This window comes from Pseudorasbora parva, chromosome 16 (assembly GCF_024679245.1).
Source record: "Pseudorasbora parva isolate DD20220531a chromosome 16, ASM2467924v1, whole genome shotgun sequence".
Lineage (NCBI taxonomy): Eukaryota > Metazoa > Chordata > Actinopteri > Cypriniformes > Gobionidae > Pseudorasbora > Pseudorasbora parva.
This window is the reverse complement of record NC_090187.1, coordinates 1,648,638-1,671,880: the sequence shown is the minus strand read 5'-3', so window position 1 is coordinate 1,671,880 and position 23,243 is coordinate 1,648,638. Positions and strand designations below refer to the sequence as shown.

The 23,243-nt window shown below is 39.7% G+C and overlaps 1 protein-coding gene across 5 annotated transcripts in view; it reads left to right on the top strand.

Annotated features, from left to right (window-relative positions):
- The window catches only part of insyn1 (inhibitory synaptic factor 1), a 94,612-nt gene extending 71,821 nt beyond the window's left edge, over positions 1-22,791 (top strand). For all 5 annotated transcript variants that reach the window (XM_067419611.1, XM_067419610.1, XM_067419609.1 and 2 more), the window contains one exon: positions 21,890-22,791. In XM_067419611.1, coding sequence (XP_067275712.1) covers positions 21,890-22,642 — 753 coding nt within the window. In that variant the 3' untranslated portion in view covers positions 22,643-22,791. The remainder of the gene's footprint in view (positions 1-21,889) is intronic.
- Positions 22,792-23,243: the final 452 nt, after the last annotated feature.

Sequence of the window (23,243 nt, the reverse complement as noted above, 5' to 3'; positions counted from 1 at the left end):
ACGGCACACAGCCACCACTTTTAATAAAGTGATCAAAACTAGGCTACAGTACACATTCGAAAATTAAGCTGTCTCTCATAACATTTAAACGCCGCGATTGAAACAGAACATCACACAAATATATAAAAGAACATTTTGATAAATAAACCTAAAAAAATACCTGCCTAGAGAGGAAAAGAACACTTTGAGTCCGTTTATATGCACGTTCTTAAGCCGATTGTGCCTAAAGGGGGTCGCACACCGGACTTAAGCTCAGCGCTGTGTCTCAGGATCTCACACCGGACTGAAGCTCAGCGCTGTGTCTCAGGATCTCACACCGGACTGAAGCTCAGCGCCGTGTCTCAGGATCTCACACCGGACTGAAGCTCAGCGCCGTGTCTCAGGGATCTCACACCGGACTGAAGCTTAGCGCCGTGTCTCAGGATCTCACACCGGACTGAAGCTCAGCGCCGTGTCTTAGGTATCTCACACTGGACTGAAGCTCAGCGCCGTGTCTCAGGTATCTCACACCGGACTGAAGCTCAGCGCCGTGTCTCAGGATCTCACACCGGACTGAAGCTCAGCGCCGTGTCTCAGGATCTCACACCGGACTGAAGCTCAGCGCCGTGTCTCAGGGATCTCACACCGGACTGAAGCTCAGCGCCGTGTCTCAGGGATCTCACACCGGACTGAAGCTCAGCGCCGTGTCTCAGGTATCTCACACCGGACTGAAGCTCAGCGCCGTGTCTCAGGATCTCACACCGGACTGAAGCTCAGCGCCGTGTCTCAGGATCTCACACCGGACTGAAGCTCAGCGCCGTGTCTCAGGGATCTCACACCGGACTGAAGCTCAGCGCTGTGTCTCAGGATCTCACACCGGACTGAAGCTCAGCGCCGTGTCTCAGGATCTCACACCGGACTGAAGCTCAGCGCCGTGTCTCAGGATCTCACACCGGACTGAAGCTCAGCGCCGTGTCTCAGGATCTCACACCGGACTGAAGCTCAGCGCCGTGTCTCAGGGATCTCACACCGGACTGAAGCTTAGCGCCGTGTCTCAGGATCTCACACCGGACTGAAGCTCAGCGCCGTGTCTTAGGTATCTCACACTGGACTGAAGCTCAGCGCCGTGTCTCAGGTATCTCACACCGGACTGAAGCTCAGCGCCGTGTCTCAGGATCTCACACCGGACTGAAGCTCAGCGCCGTGTCTCAGGATCTCACACCGGACTGAAGCTCAGCGCCGTGTCTCAGGGATCTCACACCGGACTGAAGCTCAGCGCTGTGTCTCAGGATCTCACACCGGACTGAAGCTCAGCGCCGTGTCTCAGGATCTCACACCGGACTGAAGCTCAGCGCCGTGTCTCAGGATCTCACACCGGACTGAAGCTCAGCGCCGTGTCTCAGGGATCTCACACCGGACTGAAGCTCAGCGCCGTGTCTCAGGATCTCACACCGGACTGAAGCTCAGTGCCGTGTCTCAGGATCTCACACCGGACTGAAGCTCAGCGCCGTGTCTCAGGATCTCACACCGGACTGAAGCTCAGCGCCGTGTCTCAGGGATCTCACACCGGACTGAAGCTCAGCGCCGTGTCTCAGGGATCTCACACCGGACTGAAGCTCAGCGCCGTGTCTCAGGTATCTCACACCGGACTGAAGCTCAGCGCCGTGTCTCAGGATCTCACACCGGACTGAAGCTCAGCGCCGTGTCTCAGGGATCTCACACCGGACTGAAGCTTAGCGCCGTGTCTCAGGGATCTCACACCGGACTGAAGCTCAGCGCCGTGTCTCAGGATCTCACACCGGACTGAAGCTCAGCGCTGTGTCTCAGGATCTCACAGCGGACTGAAGCTCAGCGCCGTGTCTCAGGGATCTCACACCGGACTGAAGCTCAGCGCCGTGTCTCAGGATCTCACACCGGACTGAAGCTCAGCGCCGTGTCTCAGGATCTCACAGCGGACTGAAGCTCAGCGCCATGTCTCAGGGATCTCACACCGGACTGAAGCTCAGCGCCGTGTCTCAGGATCTCACACCGGACTGAAGCTCAGCGCCGTGACTCAGGGATCTCACACCGGACTGAAGCTCAGCGCCGTGTCTCAGGTATCTCACACCGGACTGAAGCTCAGCGCCGTGTCTCAGGATCTCACACCGGACTGAAGCTCAGCGCCGTGTCTCAGGGATCTCACACCGGACTGAAGCTCAGCGCCGTGTCTCAGGGATCTCACACCGGACTGAAGCTCAGCGCCGTGTCTCAGGATCTCACACCGGACTGAAGCTCAGCGCCGTGTCTCAGGATCTCACACCGGACTGAAGCTGAGCGCCGTGTCTCAGGATCTCACACCGGACTGAAGCTCAGCGCCGTGTCTCAGGATCTCACACCGGACTGAAGCTCAGCGCCGTGTCTCAGGATCTCACACTGGACTGAAGCTCAGCGCCGTGTCTCAGGTATCTCACACCGGACTGAAGCTCAGCGCCGTGTCTCAGGATCTCACACCGGACTGAAGCTCAGCGCCGTGTCTCAGGATCTCACACCGGACTGAAGCTGAGCGCCGTGTCTCAGGATCTCACACCGGACTGAAGCTCAGCGCCGTGTCTCAGGGATCTCACACCGGACTCAAGCTCAGCGCCGTGTCTCAGGATCTCACACCGGACTGAAGCTCAGCGCCGTGTCTCAGGGATCTCACACCGGACTGAAGCTCAGCGCCGTGTCTCAGGGATCTCACACCGGACTGAAGCTCAGCGCCGTGTCTCAGGATCTCACACCGGACTGAAGCTCAGCGCCGTGTCTCAGGGATCTCACACCAGGCAGACGTGAACATTATATACGCGCGAGCTCAATTTTGAATTGACTTCTGACAGAAGAGCTGCATGATGAGTGTATCTTGTAGCACAGGGTGAAATCAGTATGTACATTCACGATTTGAGGGAAATATGCATTTAATCGCCGCGGACAGGAGTCGAATGCCGCCGTCAGTGTATGTGTGTTCGAATTTTAAAGGAGCGGCACGTCCGGTGCGAAGCTCAGTGCCCTCAGGGGCGATCACTCAGCGCCGCGACATGTCTTTATAACACTAGTATTGAGCACCCCCATATTGTCAAAATGGTATGATCCTTGTTTCATAACTCCTGCGAAGATTTGTTTATGTATGATATACATTTATGTATTTTATGACATTTGGTTGTAAGGAATAGTCCATTTTAATGTGGGAAGTTTAGCTAAAATGACTGAAATCTCCTTAAGCACCTTTAATTGTGTCACTTCCATGCAGAAACAGTGTGAAAGCCCAACTTTCTAAAGCTCAGTTGGCAAAACAGTTTGCAATTTGTTGGCCATTTTCAGTACTTCATCCAGGTTAAATCTGCTGGGAGATAATTACTACCCATGAGCCCTTTCTGTGCTTTTTCTCTGTCTGTCTCACATGTACGTATAAACACAGCTTCACACTTATTCACTGAGTAACACATGAAGGGTTTTAAAGGATGATGAATGTGTCAGGGGAAGAGAAAAATGCATGTGACTTAATTAGTGACTAATATGCTTCTATTATGTCTTTTCAAATGTGCTTCCCTGTCTTACTTCCAATTATACTGTCAGCCACTGCGAGCAGGCAGTGGGTTTCATCATTATAATGTACAAATTACTCTCTTTAAGCCAACATCAGGTAGTCTAAATAAACTCCCAACTGTTTCTTCAAAGTCGGTTATGAAAGGGGTAGTTACAGAGGATGCTGTATATTGCAAGCTGTATCGTGATGCCAATGTGAAAAATATTCAAATTTAAGTATTAGAAAATGTTTTGGAAAATAGAGAGAACATCATCAGTCGTGATGCAAGTGCAATTCAGATTACCCTGCCATAAGCAAATGCATCAACCAATAGAGTGCATGCTACAAATCTGTTCAGGGAATACTTATTTCACTGATGAAATGACTCCATTATGTAATCATGAGGTTCAATGCGAGGGAGAAACTACAGCACATCCTGACAGTATTAAGATCTCTTCAACCACTGAGATATAGGCAAGAAAACCTTTGATTTTAGAGTAAGGCTGTCTTTCAATAGTCATGCCACATACTCACAGTGACTCTCATTGTTTAAATCTTTCCTTTGTGAGCCTTTTGTCATCATCACTCAAGGCAAATGGGTCTAAGATGGTTGTTTAATGGGTAGAGCTGATTCATTGTATTTATGAATAGTGCTGTGTATTGTCACTGTATCAGAATTGATTTAATAGAGGGCGGTATTGCTTTCTGTAAAAGGAAACCACAAACATATAGTCAATTTCATAAACACAGCTATACTTCTAGTTTCAGGCATCTCCACACATGCTTCTCAGAGACTTTGCTAGATTATCAACAACACGACTATCATCCTACGCACCTAAACGCACAATTTATAGAAAGAGAAAGAGAGTTGTGTTACATAGCCTTCATAGTAGATGTTTTATCTCTGCATAAGCATATGTATTGCTTATAACACATTTATAAAACATGTATAATATTATGCATTCAGAAATGTAAAAGTGCATGACTATTCATTATGAAAGACTCAATACTCATAGAGACTGGAAGACAGTTATGTTACATAACCTTCATAGTAGATGTTTTATCTCTGCATAAGCAAATGTACCGCTTATAACACATTTATAACACGTATAATATTATAATAGTCACAAATGTAAACGTGCATGAGTATTCATTATGAAAGACTCAATACTCATAGAGACTGGAAGACAGTTATGTTACATAACCTTCATAGTGGATGTTTTATCTCCGCATAAGCAAATGTACCGCTTATAACACATTTATAACACATGTATAATATTATAATAGTCACAAATGTAAACGTGCATGAGTATTCATTATGAATGACTTAATACTCATAAAGACTAGAAGAAAGTTATGTTACATAATCTTGATAGTAGATGTTTTATCTCTGCATAAGCAAATATTCCGCTTATAACACATTTATAACACATGTATAATATTATAATAGTCACACATGTAAACGTGCATGAGTATTCATTATGAATGACTCAATACTCATAAAGACTAGAAGAAAGTTATGTTACATAATCTTGATAGTAGATGTTTTATCTCTGCATAAGCAAATATTCCGCTTATAACACATTTAAAACACATGTTTAATGTTATAATACGGTCACAAATGTAAAAGTGCATGATTATTCATTATGAATTGCTCAATACTCATAGAGACTAGAAGACAGTTATGTTACATAATCTTGCTAGTAGATGTTTTATCTCTGCATATGTATTGCTTATAATACATTTATAACACATGTATAATATTATGCATTCAGAAATGTAAAAGTGCATGACTATTCATTATGAATGACTCGATACTCATAGAGAATGGAAGACAGTTATGTTGCATAACCTTCATAGTAGATGTTTTATCTCTGCATAAGCAAATATTCCGCTTATTACACATTTAAAACACATGTTTAATGTTATAATACGGTCACAAATGTAAAAGTGCATGATTATTCATTATGAATTGCTCAATACTCATAGAGACTAGAAGACAGTTATGTTACATAATCTTGCTAGTAGATGTTTTATCTCTGCATATGTATTGCTTATAACACATTTATAACACATGTATAATATTATGCATTCAGAAATGTAAAAGTGCATGACTATTCATTATGAATGACTCAATACTCATAGAGACTGGAAGACAGTTATGTTGCATAACCTTCATAGTAGATGTTTTATCTCTGCATAAGCAAATGTACCGCTTATAACACATCTATAACACTTGTATAATGTTATAATACGGTCACAAATGTAAAAGTGCATGATTATTCATTATGAATGGCTCAGTACTCATAGAGACTAGAAGACAGTTAGTTACATAATCTTGATAGTAGATGTGTATTTCTGCATAAGCATATTTACTGTTATAACACAATTATAATGTATCTAAGGACAGACGGTACTCAGGGACAGAAATAGTTCTGTTACATATCTTCATAATAGATGTTTTATACCTATATAAGCAAGAAATACAAACAAGATTATTTCATGTTAATATGTTAATTTCATGTTGGATTAGATTTAGTGACACAAGATTATTCGCGATTAATCGCCTTGACAGATATTTATTTATATATATATATATATATATATATATATATATATATATATATATATATATATATATATATATATATATATATATATATATATATATAATCTTAATAAGAGAATATCCACTCAATAAATTGTTGAGATGAGATTTAGTGACACATTTGGTAAAAAAAATAGAGTAGAATTGTCATAAGAAAATTTTTTTTTTTTTTTTTACTTTGTATTGCAACTGACTGGAAAGACAGAAGAAGAAAAAACGGGGGAAAACATATTAATGTTATATAATCATCAAGTTATTGTTTGTTATGTCAATTATGTTATTGCTTAGAACACATTTATTTTATTTTTATTTATTTTTCAATACTCACTGGGGACAGAAACAGAGTTATGTTACATACTCTTCATAGTAGATGTTATCTCAATTTAAAAAAATTGAACTGCTTATAACACATTTATAATGCATGCATGGCATTATAACATGGTCAGTAAGGTAAAAGTGGATGATTAATTCATTTTTAATGAGAGACAGTACTCAGGGACAGCAATAGTTCGGTTTCATAATTTTCATAGTAGATGTTTTATATCTATATAAACAATAACACACAAAAACAACATAAAACAACATCATTATACAGTCAGAAATACAAACATGCATGATTACTTCATTGCAAAAAAAACCTGGTACGGAAAAAGAGTTACATAATCTTTATTAGTTTTTTATCTCTACATAACAAATACAAAAAAAAAAAACATTTATAATTAAGTTATAACAAATGTATAACTTTATTATAATGTCAAAGATGCAAAAAATGCATAATTGTTTCATGAATACCTTTCAACAATCAGGGGCAAACGGCTGTTACATTTCTGTATAAGGCATTTAATTGCTTATAATGCATTTATGGTGCATGTGTTTTTCCATTGTGAATGACTCAATAATAGCCTTCTCATGAAGACAGTTATGTTGCATACTCTTCAAAGAAGAGGTTTTATCTCAATTTCAAAGCTTATAACACATTTATAACACATGCATAACATTATTACACTGTCAAAAATTGAGAAAAAGTGCATTTGTTCCATTATAAATGACTCAATATTCATAGGGACAGAAAGAGTTGTTTTATCTCTATATAAGCAAATTGAGGCTTATTACACATTTATAATGCATGTATAACATTATTACACTGTCAAAATTACACTGTTTTTTCCCTATTATGAATGACCCAATACTCATAGCGACAAAAATAGTTGTTACATAATTTTCATAGTAGATATGTTATCTCTGTATAAGAAATGTATTGCTTATAACACATTTATAACACATGAATAACCTTATAAATTCAGACATGCAAAAGTGCATGATTTAATTTTGAATTACTGGCGGTATTCAGGGACATTGATGTACTGTAAGTAATTCTTATGTTCAACAATTAACGTGTGAATTGTTTGCAATGAATAATTCATGTATAGCCTAAAGAACCCGGGCAAGCCACCTGGTAATAACGCAGCGAAAAATGACATCAATTAAACTAAATTAACCCTATTTCAAACAGTGATGAATATGTGCGTATATCTGGATCTGACTGGCCGTACGCCTCAGGTAATGCAGTCAGCGAGTTATGTAAAGGGGCTCCACAGAGCGGCCGAGTCAGTATCACAGCACCGCTCACAGTGCCATTAATAGCCAGCAAACCCACATCCGAAGTTAGCCAAGCCTATATCTAAAGATAGCCTTAGCATATCTATAGCCGTGGCCCACATAATTCTTCAGCACAGCCTTACCCTGAGAGTTTGAAATGACTGCAGCCAGCCAGCCAAGCTTCAGTAAGAAGAGAGGAAAAATAATGACCGCTTTTACAATTCCACCGCAATTAGGAGCAGAGGAATGTATGCGGCGGATCACAGGAGCTCTCCGCCGTTGACTGACAGCCATTATACAGCTGTGTTTTTATTCTGCTTCTGATTATCCAGCTGTTGAGAGGCTCATCGCCCCACTCATGGTGTTTGTGAATATGCAGCATGTGCTAAGGTCTGCTTGAAGTGTTATTTCAGAGTCTAGATAAAGAGGAGGGTGGTTGTGTGCTTAATGAACGCCGGAGCCCATGCTCCCATGTATGACAGGATAATTAGCCGCTAACGGTCGGGGGGAGCACTTCAAAGACACACTTCATACCCTCGGCATGGGTGAGTGACACATCGTACCAATCAGGCCTGCGTGACCCAGATCATTCGGCAAAGCAAAAAAAAAACAAAAAAACATGCTTGCATTTGAAGTTTGACTGTGGGGTTCATTGCCCACACATATAACTGCTCCTAGCCTCAGACAAGCTCGGACTGAAATCTCCGGCTCCGGTCTCATTGGGCCACACTAGACACCTTTAACGAGGAAAGACACTCAAGTTTGTGTTGCAGAGTTTAATTTGAGCTACACACAAGCCCAACTGTATATTTGGCTTCATTTTCTGGCTTATGACAATTCTACTCAATTTGTTTGACCAAATGTGTCACTAAATCTCATCTCAACAATTTATTGAGTGGATATTCTCTTATTAAGATTATATATATATATTAGTGGTGGGCTGTTATCGGTGTTAACGTGCTGACTTAACGTGAGACTTATCGGACGATAAAAAAATATTGCCGTTAATCTATTCTCGAAGTTGGTTTAGGAGCTGGGTCTACACTATGCAAGCTATGATTACTTTCACTTTGATATTTTAGCGCGAATGTATAACTGTAACTACTTACGTAAATGCCTTTTTTCATTATTTTATATATATATATAGGCGTGCGTGTGCATGTACACACATATTAGCCTATATAAACCCAAACTTTTTTATTAGTTGTGATTATTCATGATTAATCACTTTTTTTTTTTTACTTCATATTTTCTTTTATTTTGATTAACCATTTGATGTGGTTATGCTCTTATTATTGTAGTTTTTAATCAGTACTTTGTGAACAGTTAATCTGTGAAAATAATAATAATAATAATAATAATAATAACAATAACAATAACAATAATAACAATAATAATAAAAATAATAAAATAATAAAAAATGCTGGGTTGTTTTAACCCAATGTTTTTGTCAAATATGGACTAACCCAGCAATTGGGTTATTTTAACCCAGCGATTGGGTTGTTTTAATCCTGTGGTTGGGTTAAATATTTGCTTAAGCCAACCCAATCGCTGGGTTAAAACAACCCCACTGCTGGGTTAGTCCATATTGACCCAACATTAGGTTGTTTTTTACTCCGATTTTTTTTAGAGTGTTTATATATATATGTGTATGTGTATGTGTATGTGTATGTATATGTATATATACATAATGTGGTTTGACTATGACGACCCATTCATGACTTTTTTTTTTTATGTGCAAAAATATTATCATCTATTTCAGATGAACTCCTGTTACCTTTCAGCCCCTAAAAGCTGCAACGAGGACTCAAGTCAGATGTCTGAGCACACACGCCTCTAGATAACCAGTGAAACCAGCAGGACAACTGGGATTATTTCTTCCCTAAATATCCATTCACAGTATCAGCTCACCTGAGTTTCAGAAGCTGAAATTATTATTTCTTTCCTAAGCAAATTTCATAACGATAAAGATGATGATGAATCCGCCAGCAGAATGTAATAAAAAGGACAGAGCAGGATAACAAATCCCGCATGCAGCCCAGAGTGAACTAAACAGAGAGGACGATGAATAGATTTCAGTCTGAATCGCTGCATGAGCGAAATACATTAAAGAAATATTTACCAACGGTTCACTTTGAAATCAGCATGTGACGCTGTTGCTGTAATTGTTTGCAGTTCCTAATCATCACATTCGGCCTCTAACTATGGAGAGGCGGTTTTAATAGCTCTCTGTTACCCAAGTGCTCAGTCAGATTCTTGGGGAAATTCATGCCAAAGGCTGAATATTATATAATGGATCATTCACAGGCCTGAAAAGTTTTGCCTGACAAACTTTTTTTTTTTTCAATAGCTATTTGGAGCTGATGGAAATGACTCCTTATTTTGGGTGTGTATACTGTTACATAAAGCAGACTGATTGTGCTGGTTGTTTGAGACAACAGCAGCATGAAAACAACACTTATTGAAGAACTTTATAAATGCCCACAATTATCAGCGCGCAGGATTTCAGGATTCAGCAGAAGTTAAAGTAGGACAGCAGTTTTTTACACTGCATCTCTCAGCAGGACATTATTGGAAAAACACACTCGGTGAGACCAAACACAGCTTACATCTGCCTTTATTTCAGAAGCTTTTCAGAGGAAACGCAGAGCACAGATAGATCGCGTGTCATACTACACACCAAAAGCTGTGAACAGTTCTGAGATAAAGTCAATCAAAAGCATACACATTTAAAAGAATCGCTATGTTTTATGTATAGTAGTGGCAAAAGTAGATGTCCGGAGGGGATATTTGTTGACTGATGTTCAAAAAAACTATCAAATGTGGTAAATATATTATAAGTTAATGATGATTAAACTGTTTGTTACATTCATATATTTATTATTTATGATTTAGTGAGTCATTGAATCATTCATTCGAGGGTCTAAATATTTAAACAAATTACATAGTGCAGCTTTAATTTCTTAAAAAACTGTATTTTTTTATTAAAAATCTTAAGCGTGCCACAATATTTTGCCATGTAAAAAATCGGTAGCACTTTATTTTAAGGTTCAGTTATTAATTATTAACTAGTTTCTTATGATCATGCATATTACTATGATATTGTCTGTTTATTAGCACTTCTAAAGCTCATATTAATGCCTTATTCTGCATGAGCTTATTCTACATCCCTTAATCCGACCCAATACCTAAACTTGAACGCTACAAAAACTACCTTACTAACTATTAATAAGCAGTAAATTAGGAGTTATTGAGGCAGAAGTCATTGTTAATAGTGAATGTGTGTTTACTAAAGTGTTACCAAAAAATCTAATAATGGAACAATCATGAATGGTTCTTCATAACCAATTATTTATTTATTTATTTATTTATTTATTTATTTATTTATTTATTTATTTATTTATTTATTTATTTATTTATTTATTTATTTATTTATTTATTTATTTATTTATTTATTTATTTATTTATTTTATTTTTTGACTTGTAGTCTTGGTCTTGATTGGTTGGACTTGTCTTTATGTTGTCGTTTGATGTTTGTTCTGGAAAGCGCCTTGTGCACCTTTTGGCTGCTGTAAGGCGCTATATAAATAACTATTGATTGATTGATTGAACCAAGTCTCAGGAAAAATAACACAAAAAAAAGACTGGAAGCTTATTACCTGGACATCATCCAGTAATTTTACGGACATTTCCGTTAACCCTAACACAGATCACAATGAAGTTAAAAACGAAGGTAAAACACCTTTTTTGAGTGTATATACATATATTATTTACAATTAAATTGATCTTTTTAGTTAGGTATGAACGCATCAAGAGAATTGTACTGCAGTGAAAATATTCACTACAAATGAAAGTGACCCCAAAGCAGGAGAGAGTTCAGCTAAAACACACACACATCAGCGGCACGTGTCCTTATGTGTGTACTCCACAAGGAATTGCCTTTGCATCGCCTCCCCAGTGTGTGTTATTCACGGGCCAGTGCCACAGATGACATTTGGCAGGAGGTTTTGGCAGTCAGTCAGCTGTCACTCTCAGGAACGCTAACCTGCTCTTCCTCACATATATATACGGGAGAGAGACGTGCCTGCAGTCACCCGTCCCCATCACCGCAGACTGACTCCCTCACAGACCTCTCGGAGGAAGAACGGGCCCAGAACAACAGATGTCTGGAACATGAACAGGAATAATGCACTGATCCGTGCTTTACTCCATATAGGCTACACATTAATGATGTCATACTGAGCCTGGTATTTTTAGACACTATATTTAAAATATGGTCTAATGCTATTTCATGCATTCTGACTTATTTACACTGTTAAAGAGTCGATACTCATGATAAACATGGAAGAAAAAAAAAACTTTTTTTTTTTTTTTCAAGTTTGGCCCTGTATGAGGCATAAAGGGTGGAACTTCTCCAGAATGAGCGAGCACACACACACACACACACACGTCGTGTTTCATGTTTTATGGGGACTTTCCATAGGTGTAATGGATTTCATACTGGACAAACTGTACATCCTATCCCCCTACACTGCCCCTGCCCCTAAACCTACCCATCACACACACTGCCCCTAAACCTACCCATCACACACACACACACACACTGCCCCTAAACCTACCCATCACAGGAAACATTCTGGATTTTTACTTTCTCAAAAAAACTCCTTCTGTGTGATTTGTAAGATGTTTTCCTCATGGGGACCTAAAAATGTCCCCACAAGGACAAGGATTTCGGATATTGCCATCTTTGTGGGGACATTTTGTCCCCATAAGGTAGGGATTACCAGGTCACACACACACACGCGGTTCAGGTTACGAGAGCCATTGACGGCGCTGGTGTTGTGTGTTTAGACACGAGATCAACAATGTTACTAAAGAAGTGTGTGCGTGTGTGTGTGTGAGAGAGCAGGGCTGTTTCTAGCCTTTCTGGCACCCTACGCAAGATTCATATATTGCACCCCCCCCCCCCCCTTTTTTTTTAAAAAACTATAACTTATAAAGCAAATATGACTTTATTTCATGGCCATATTGTACATGCATTAATCCAATAATGTAGCTATAGGTTTATTATCACTGAGATCACAAATGTTAGGGGTGTTCGGGTCATGCTCCCCCGAGAAAGTGTTGATTTCTATGATCTACATATGTGTATTTTAAGATGTTCTGAAGGCCAAAAAATTTGATAACAATAGCTTGAAAACCATGTCACTCGGCGCTGGTGCGGATTGAAGAACACACTGACACAAAGACTAAAAGACGGGACGAAGCCGTAGCCGAAGCCTCGCGCCAGTTTCATATGTTTTAAAGGTTAATCTCATATTTTTTTAGGGGGGGCTGAAGCATAAGTTCATAAAAAAGAGCCTAGTGACACGACAGTATTACTTGATCAATTTACACTAAATGGCTATCTCTGATGTAATGTGTTTTTTTTTATTCCAATCATCTATGCTATAATGTTCTGCAGCTGTAATAAATGAGCATGGCGTGTGGTCCGTCCAGTACTAATATGCAGTGTAATGATTTGCTCAACGTTATGATAGAGCGACCAGCTTATAGAGAACAAGTAACCAATAAGTAGACTAACATATCTGTATATTTCGCTTTCTTTTTTATGTTTCCTCTTTTTTCTTTTTACGATACTGAGCCCCTAATGGGTGTGTGTGTAATGCAGGGCCTTTATATCATATCACACACATCTGAGTGTGTTAAAGTTATGTTATAAAGCTACTATGAGACACTTGTTCGCACTGCAGTGAGCCAGATCATATAGGCATGGTAAACGACACTAGTTTAACGCTAGGCAAACGGGTTTGATGTCATTGATGCGCACCGTGTCCTGATTAAAATGACTTATTTCTTTGGATTTAAACATTCTTGGAAACATTTGGAATAATGTACGCAAGTCAACAAAATATATAACTGTTTTTTTTATATTTGAATCCAAAAATCATACATATTGTGGCTTTAATGTTTTTATTTATAAACTTCAACATTTCTCAACAGTTAATCTGTGAATAATTAAATATACAGTTATATAGAATATTTATATGTTTAGCATAAAACACTTTTTAAAAGAAACAAAGTTTCGATTTGTTCCTGTGATTCGGTTGTGGCGAACCATTCATGATTGTGCCTTTTTTTTTTTTTTTTTTTGGTATAATATATTATAATAGATGCTTAAATTAATTTTTGAAACTTGTTTTGATCAATTGGTTGAATTGGATGAATTAATGATTCTGCGATTAGTTAAAATGTAACAGCAGAAACAGATTATTTGGCCTCACTGGCCATATTGCATCTAAAATGTAACTCAAGTATTAACTTGCTTATTATAAACATATTGGTTTCACACATTTTAAGAAATGTAGATTGCAAAGGCCAGTTTGGTGTCATTTAGTGCACCAGATTCAACCGCTCCAAACGGCACAATGTGCTGTTTTCCTGGCGCTGGTGTGTAATTTGGCTACAGTGAGACGTGTGGGAAGAGGAACCTTTTCTGAGTTGAATAATCCAGCTGCAATCTCAGCCATTATGAGGACCGAGGCCGACAAAAGGATGTGATTTTTACCCTATAGACTGTAATTACTATTGCAGGTTCTCATTGTGCTCCTTCCAGTTAAAACGCAATGTGTCCCTACGCTAATGACTTCTTCCTGATGTGTTCATTCATCCTTTACACTTAGGCAATCTGTTTACCCAATAATTTACTCCATAGCCCACTCGGTCTCTCTGCATCTCGGAGAAAAGGCACAGGGATTACTGCTCATTGTAGCTGCGTCGAGCCCATCTGTGACCTAGAAAGGTTGCGCTGCTCTCTAGTTAAATTGCTTCAGGAGCTGTAGTGGGGCGAGGGCATCGCTCATTTGAATGATTTGGTTTACCCCGAGGGATGCCGGATCCCTTCCTAGAGCGAGCCGCGGGAACGGAGGCGGATGCTTCCATGATTACGCCGCACAACGGACATTATCAGCAAAATTAGCAGTTTTCTGTTTCTGTTAGCAGTTTGTGTTGTACTCGGGGAAGGTGAAGTGTGTGATTTGTGCAGTGTTAGGATACTTTCTCCTGCCTGTGTTAGATGTAGATAGACATCCGGCCTGACACAGCAGGTGAGCTCAAACAATGGATATAGATGGTTTAAAGGAACTGGATGTAAGAAATGTATTTCAATGAATCATAAAATGGCCCTGATATGTCACTAGCAGGCGGATCTCACAAAAAGGTGTATAAATAATACGAGTGTAAAATTAATTTTGCCGTGCATATGCTACGCTGTTTTTTCCGCGTATCATACGCACTTTATGGCATGTACACGGCATAAAGTGCATATCATATGCACACCAAAACGAGTTTTTGTGTATACATTCCACGACATTGCACACTCGTACTATTTATACGCATTTACATGAGATCGGGTTAGTCATTAGACATTAAGAAATGTATTTTTAAATACTTATATCACTGACAACAGTAGTCGGGCCAGGATATTATCATTTTAAAAGTTGTTGTTGCAGCCCTCAACCTGTACCATGAAGCCGGTTTAGCTGGCTAGCCAGATCTGTTTAAGCTTAGTTTGTGTCAATCCTGGGTTTTAGGTACCATTAAAATGGTTTGGCTTTTAGCTGTGTCCATCGCCATGACGAACTATCTCATAACGAGTTTAGCTGTGTTCGTCGCCATAGTAACTTACGCTCCACAGCTAAACTGCTCCAGGGCAGGTTATGTTCTGGATTAGAGACCTCAAACTGAAATTGGACCAATCAGCTTTAAGCAAAGTGACACACCTCTGATGCAATAAAGCCACGCCCCCTTTTTCTACACCAAATTAAAGGTTACTACATAGCTAATTGTCTTTGAAAGACTAATGCTTATTTATAATAATAATAATAATGATAATAATAATAATTATTTAAAATGATTTAGATATAGTTTATGTAATTATTATATCCTTATTCAATTACACATGTATAATTTTAGTTAATCGATCATTAATGGGCACTTTGGTCAAATTAATATAAATAGCCACCTATATAAAGGTCATACAAATAAGCTTTAAAATCAATAAATAAAGCTATAAAATGAATAAATGTGAGCTTAAATGTTCAATTCTCTCCATATATCAACTAAACTAACTTTTACTTGCACTGACGTAGTTAGATTTTCTTTTAGTTGTCCTCTTTTATAGACAGCTCTTTTCTGTTTGCTGTGTAAATTTAGCTTAAAATCTTAATATTTTTCAATCATGAAATTAATTCTGCAGAAGAGAGAAAATAATCTCGCTGACGTGAATCTCAGTTTCACCGATCCGTAGCATGTGATTGGCTGTTCACTGCTGATGTCACAGCGTGTGATTGGCTGTTCACATATCGGCCAATAACTACAGTGTTGATATGCATTTAAAAAAGTCCATGTACACTTCAAGTGCCAACTATCAAAATAAACTGTACATTTCCCAGCATGGAAGCATTTAATTAAGGTTTATTTCTCACCAGAGGCTCGATTACATACCATTTCTTAAACCTGTTCATTTAGAAGTTGCACAGTTTGATGACCAATAGCCGACGGGGAGTGTTCAAGAAACCTTTTTTATGTTTGCATGTACACTCTTAAAAACAAATGTTCTTTACTGTCATCTGTGGAAGTATGGATGTAGTGCAGAAAAGGTTATTTATAGTGAGAAAGAAAGGGTTTTCAGATTATTAAAGTCTAGCTGTTGTTTTCTGGCTCTACTAGAGCAGGTTGTTGAATGTTGATTATTTCTTCATATTCTCCATTGTTGCGGCTCCTCTCCTCCCAGTCTGGCAGTAACGCTCTCTTTAGTTCCTGTCTCTGTGAAGCCCCGCCTTCTGAAAAGCACACTGTGCTCTGATTGGTCAGCTGGAGCGGTGTGTTGTGATTGGTCTATGGGAAATGCCCCTTCCCTTACCATAACCGCCAGTTTTAACACACTACTCACTAACTCAAACACGCTCCGCCCCTTTATTCTGCGTATGAATTATTATAATAAGGAATTTTGTGATATGTTGCTTTCCGGAAGAAAAATCCAGACTAAAAATGGAGGCATTTCAGGAGTTCAGGAACGCTGACACTAATATTGAGAAGAACAACATTACACACTAGAGATTGAACGACTTCCATTTTTTTAAAGTCGACATTTATGTGATGAAAGTCGAGTCGACGTCGACTAGTCTCGCTGACGTCATTAATGAACAAATAAGCCTGAGCCTCGAGCTGAGACGCGGACACAGGACAGATATGGCACGACACACCGCTGCCCATAAGGTTATTAATCCTACAGCTTTTGTATCAGTTCTTTTGTCGTATGGTCGTTATATTTCTCACAGATTTCTGCTCGTTCTGAATCAGATATAGATAAAGTAGCACAATAAAGATGACATGTATATGAATGCATTAGTGAGAGATTGTGTGTGAATTAACTCTACCTGTAGCGTCTCTCTACTAATAGTGAAGCTGTGAATATTAGTTATCAAGAAATATATGCTAGAACTTTTCAGTTTCTAAGCTATTTTATTGATAAATCACAGAACAGTGTTGACAATGTGGGGCAGTGGCTCAGTGGTTCATGTAGGTTGTCTACAAACCGGAAGGTTGGCGGTTCGATCCCCGGTCGCACTTGACCAAGTGTCGAGGTGTCCATGAGCAAGACACCTAACCCCAGCTGCTCCAGACGAGCTGGATGGCGCCTTACATGACAAACATCGCCGTTGGTGTATGAATGAGAGAATGAATGGGTGAATGCGAGTCAAGATGTAAACCGCTTTGGATGGCCATAGGGTCTGTTAAAAGCATTATATAAATGCAGTCCATTTACCATTTACCATGCATTTCTGCTATTGAATGGTTTAGTGTGAGGTGCGAGCGATCTCCACGTGATGTGCGATCGGCTGTGTGTGTGTTGATGCAGCACACAGTTTAGCGCAATGATTAACTTACCTGTACAATACGCATTCATTCTCCCGATCAATTTTGAGCATCCAGATGGTAATCAAACATGTTTTGTGGAGAGCTCTCGGAGTATGCTTTAACTTGTCATTTTTAACTGTTGAAAACAGAGCCTACGTGTCAGGAAATAGCTTACCTCGCAGCGCCCTCTATAGGCCAGCGACTAGTCGACGTCAAGCTTAAAGCGGCATTTTTTTTTTTTACCTTTATTTATCCAGGAGAGTCCCATTGAGATTAAGAACCTCTTTTTCAAGGGAGGGCTGGCCAAGAGGCAGCAATATTATACAATTAAAAACAGTTACAACGTACATACAACATTAAAATAACAGCTTATGAGAAACAATCACAAACAATTGCTGCAGTCTCTACTGTTTTAAGCTTGGTTTTAAAAGCATTTAAAGAAATAAACACAGTCAATTTCCAGTCTTTCTGCAACATGTCATGACAGAGCATTAAGGTCGACTAGTCGGTGCAACCCCTATTCAGTCCCTCCAGTTTTCACGATTGCGCGATCGCTGAATACAATGCAAAATCAGCAAAGTGTCGCATTTTTTTGCGATCCTGCATAATTTGCCATTTCACCACAAAATAATCACAAAAATGTATTTTCAATAACAAAAAAAAAAATTAATATCGAATTAAACTATGTCTAATTTATTTAAAGGTGCACTATGCAGCTTTCCGTCCACTGGAGGGCGCCTATTCAAAACAAATGCGTAGTTTGATGACGCAAAGTGTGAGCGCAACATCTTGGGAGATGTGGTCTTCTCATCACAGCCGGTGGAAAATAGGACTCGGGCAGAAATCACGTTCATGCATGCGGTTATTAACGTTACTGTAGTCTAAAGCAGAGCAGGACCGAGTGTTGAGGAGCTGAGCACAGCCGCTGGAGCGATTGTTAAACAAATACCCGCCTCGCAAATACCGGGACTTTTATTATGAAGGGACGGGAGACAGTCGCCAGGCGCCTGCACTGATCCGCTCTTCCGGTTATGATTTTGAGGTAAAGCAGCTCTGTTTATCATATTAGATACATTTAAGTGTGTTCAAAATGATGTTATGACGTTTCTCCGTGCGTTCACTTGTTCACACTGCTAAGAGTAAAGCGCTCCTGCCAAATAAAAGCCGAAACCGAGGGTAGCGCAGATATGACGCAATTGACAGGCGACTCCCTTAAATGCAATCCTGAAACGTCCCGGTCCTCTGATATAATTCTCTGGTTTTTGGATATTTTACTGCAAAAATACTACATAGTTCACCTTTAAAGCTTTAATACATTGTGTTTTTGTTTTTTTAGGTTTACAGACACTGTGGTGCTTGCACGGTCTTTGTAAAAAGCGAAAGTTAATCTTTCTCGCCTGCCGTCTCGCGTTTCACATAGGCCTAAGTGCCAAGGATCAGGCGAATTGATTTCTCTAGATGGATGAATGACCAAATAAAAGTAATATCTGCGAGATCACAATTAAAATAAGAGTTAATAAAAACGCTGTATACCACAAACTCAATTTGCTCCGTCCTGACACACGGACCGATGTCAGACTGGCTGAGGATTCTGTGCGCCGCCTGTTAGCGCTCGCGAGTATACAGATCTGTTCTATAGGCTTAATGCCCTTGAACAATCATAATCAAGTACACCCATGATTATGCCTACATGTCTGTCTTGGTGGTGTCTTGAGTGAATAGGTTTGGGATGTGTGACAGGCTATTAGGTCCCTGTATTACTGTAGACAGTAAAATTTAAAGTGAATGCAACCTATAGGTTATATATATATATATATATATATATATATATATATATATATATATATATATATATATATATATATATATATATATATATATATATATATATATATATATATATATATGCTAATTTCTGGAAATTACCACCACAAAATCAGTCATATTGATCGCAAAAATCACAAAAAAATATCGCGAAATCCTGGAGGGACTGCCTATTACACACTAAAGAAATAAACATGGAAAAAGCAGGTCATCTTAAAGAACTGTTCATTAAAAGATGCCCAAAAAAATTATTTGAAATTTTTATTTTATTTTATTAAAAAAGTTTATATTTGAAGAGTGTTAATGTCTGGGCCTCTAGTGGCTCAGAAATTACACACTTCACCTCTCAGTTGGAAATGGAAAAAACTTTTTCTGACAGCGCACTTGTTCCTGTGCGGATGTGCTGCACTTCCAATTAATATCAAAAATGGCATGAGTCATGACGGACCTAATATTGGTAAAATTACGCCTCTCTCTTTGGATGACAGGGCCTCGTGAAACGTGTCTAACGGTGCCAGACTATCCGGAAAACATTGATTGAATTAAATCCTGCTTTTGCGGGACGAGTAATCTAGTAAACAAAGCTATCTCATCCGCCCTTGGGCCAGCAATTCATCGCAGATCCTCAGCACCTCAGCGTGTGTTATTAAGCCTCCTACCCTTCATCCAGCAACGCCATCGCATACGAGTCCAAACGGCTCGATTATTATGAATCAGAGCATAGAATGAAAACCAGCGGAGAGGGAGGAAGCACAGCAGCCTTGCATGATCCTTCAGAAATCATTCCAATATGCTGAATGTTGAAAACAGCTGTGGCTTTATGTAAACCATTATTACTTTGTTTGCAGTATTTGTAGTTTTATGATTTACTCGGACAGACAACTATTGGCTGGCAGAACATTATTAATGACCTGTCACTCAATTCAATCCAATTGCCCTTTACCTACGCGTTATCTCTGAGCTAATTCATCATTTGATTGGCCTAATACACTTGACATCTCTCACTAAAGAGAGGTTTCGTTCACACAGGACATCCTCCTGCTGTTTGATGATATAGTGCCACTCATCCACAATGTGGGTGGGAAAACATCTTCAAACAACGGGAGGTCCTGTCATAAATTAACTCAATCTGACATAAAACATTTGCAACACAAACAACACAGTGAGGCAATTACACAAAGTCAAGCCGTCATGTTCCATAAGCGACTGAGCAAACTCAACAACCGGCTTTTGCAGCACACGCTTAAATATAGTATCACCCGTGCAGTCTGTGATTACAGATAGAGATGAGAAAAAGAGTCTCAGGCAACTCATCTGTTAAATCAGTGAGCGGATCACGGAAACACAGGCCCTCCTCTGGCTTTCACTGCGCTGTAATCAGGGATTTAGAGCTCCTAATTGCTCCTTTGGAGTCATTGTGCCGGATAAATGAATTAGATTTTTAATCCCTCATGCCAGCAGGGCATTTTCATCTGATCCTTCTGTGTTTATGCCACAAAGTGACAGGACAAACACACCTAAACCAAGAAACCGTGTTACACAAGTCTGTGGTACTGCTTATTCTCAAGGACACGGAAATAGCCTTTATTCAGACGACGAACGGCTGAGAAAAACAGCACTGGTCCCATGCTTTATTTGGGTACTCGTCTCTCTCTGACATTACAGAGTTTATCATTGTTCAGCCCATATTTGATTACATATGCATTGTGCATGGTTACCTAAAGTTAATAATTTCATAAAATTGTGATATTTAGCAAATCTCAAAATTAATTTGATTTGATTTGAGCATTATTCATTCTGAGCTTATCCAACTCACTTTATGTATTAGCAATAATTTTACCTTAGGTCATGGATGGATGGATGGATGGATGGATGGATGGATGGATGGATGGATGGATGGATGGATGGATGGATGGATGGATGGATGGATGGATGGATGGATGGATGGATGGATGGATAGATAGATAGATAGATAGATAGATAGATAGATAGATAGATAGATAGATAGATAGATAGATAGATAGATAGATAGATAGATAGATAGATATTATTTATGCAGATGAGATCCAACTTTTAATATATCACTGGGCAAGTCATAAAATCCCATGCTGGGTATCACAAAACAATTGTGAAAATGAATTCTCATATTGACACTTCCATTGAATATTGTGTTGGACAACGAGGGCCCTGCAAGTCAACTCAATTCCATTTTTGTTCAAACAGTTTAATAAAATGAATTATGATCCTCAGATCAAAGAACTGAAGTTGACCAAAGTTAAATTAGACTGACCTCCGAGGTGATGCTAATGCATCTTTGATGATCAAGGAACGCATTATTTCATCTCTCTCTCTCTCTCTCTCTCTCTCTCTCTCTCTCTCTCTCTCTCTCTCTCTCTCTCTCTCTCTCTCTCTCTCAGGTGGTGGGTCAGATCGACAAACTCACATCTGATTTTGACTTCGACCTGGAGCCTGATGATTGGACGGTGGCGACGGCGAGCAGCACCTCGAGCAGCGAGCGCGGTCTGGGCGAGGCCTTCCGATTGGACTTCCTCGGCCAGGACATGCTCTCCGACAGCTGGGACTTCTGCAACTTCTTGGAGGCGTCCAACCGGAAAGCACACCGAGAGGAGACGGAGGAGAGCCAGGGGAGGCCGTCATCATCCGCGCCCACAACGGCCAGCGTGTATTCGCAGATGAACGGGGGTTTACCCGTCCCAAACGGACCTTTAATCATCACGCCGGACTCCTCCAGCGAAGAGGCTTCCAGCTCCACGCACAGCCAGAAAACATCCCGCACATCCGGGCCTCGAGAGCGGGTCCGCTTCAGCGACAAGATCCTCTACCACGCTTTGTGCTGCGATGATGATGAAGATGAAGAGGAGGAAGAAGAGGAGGATAAAGCCGACTGTGGGACTCCGGATACGGACAGTGAGCCCAGTTCTTCGCCAATCCCGCCGGGACTCTACAACTGTCGTGAAACGGCGTCCGCGGACCCTTCTCCCGTAAAGCTGCCGATGACGGGCTCACACACACTCCCGAGGAAAAGTCTTCTCATCCCGGGCTGCCGGAAAAAACTGTTACGGAACAGCAGCACACAAACGGTTTCGGATAAGAGCACTCAGACTGTACTGCCATACGTCCCCGCCAAACAGAAAAGCAAGGACCTCTGAGAGAACAGCCAACTTTGCATATAAGAATCAAGAACTGACACAGGATTACAAAGGACTATATACCATTTAATATTAAATACATAGATAATAGATAAAAAAAAAAAAAACTAAATGAATTACTAAATAAATTATATATGGGGAAATTTCAAGACTTGCTAAGGTCATTTTGTGCACATATTCATACACCGTAAAAATGTGTGTTGGTTTAACTTAAAAAGGTAAGTAACCGGTTGCCTTAAAATTTTGAGTTTATTGAAATTAAAAATTTGAGTTGATACAATGAAGGAAATTGGTTTAATAAACAGAAACTCAAAATATGATTGTATCTAACCACATATAAAACAATCATAAAAATAGCACAATTTGGCATGTTTCACTGCGTTATTCCAAATAAAACACACACAATTACCCATTATACTTACGAAATCTTTTAATAATATTTGAATAAAGGTTGTTGACTCTCAAAAAATGTTCATTGTATTAACTAAAAATTTTCATTTTAATGAACTCCAAATTTAAAGGCAACCAGGTCTGTTTTTGTTTTGTCCAGCATGAAACGCTCCCGTCCCTTCATACGCTCCTTTGAATGTTATTCATCTCA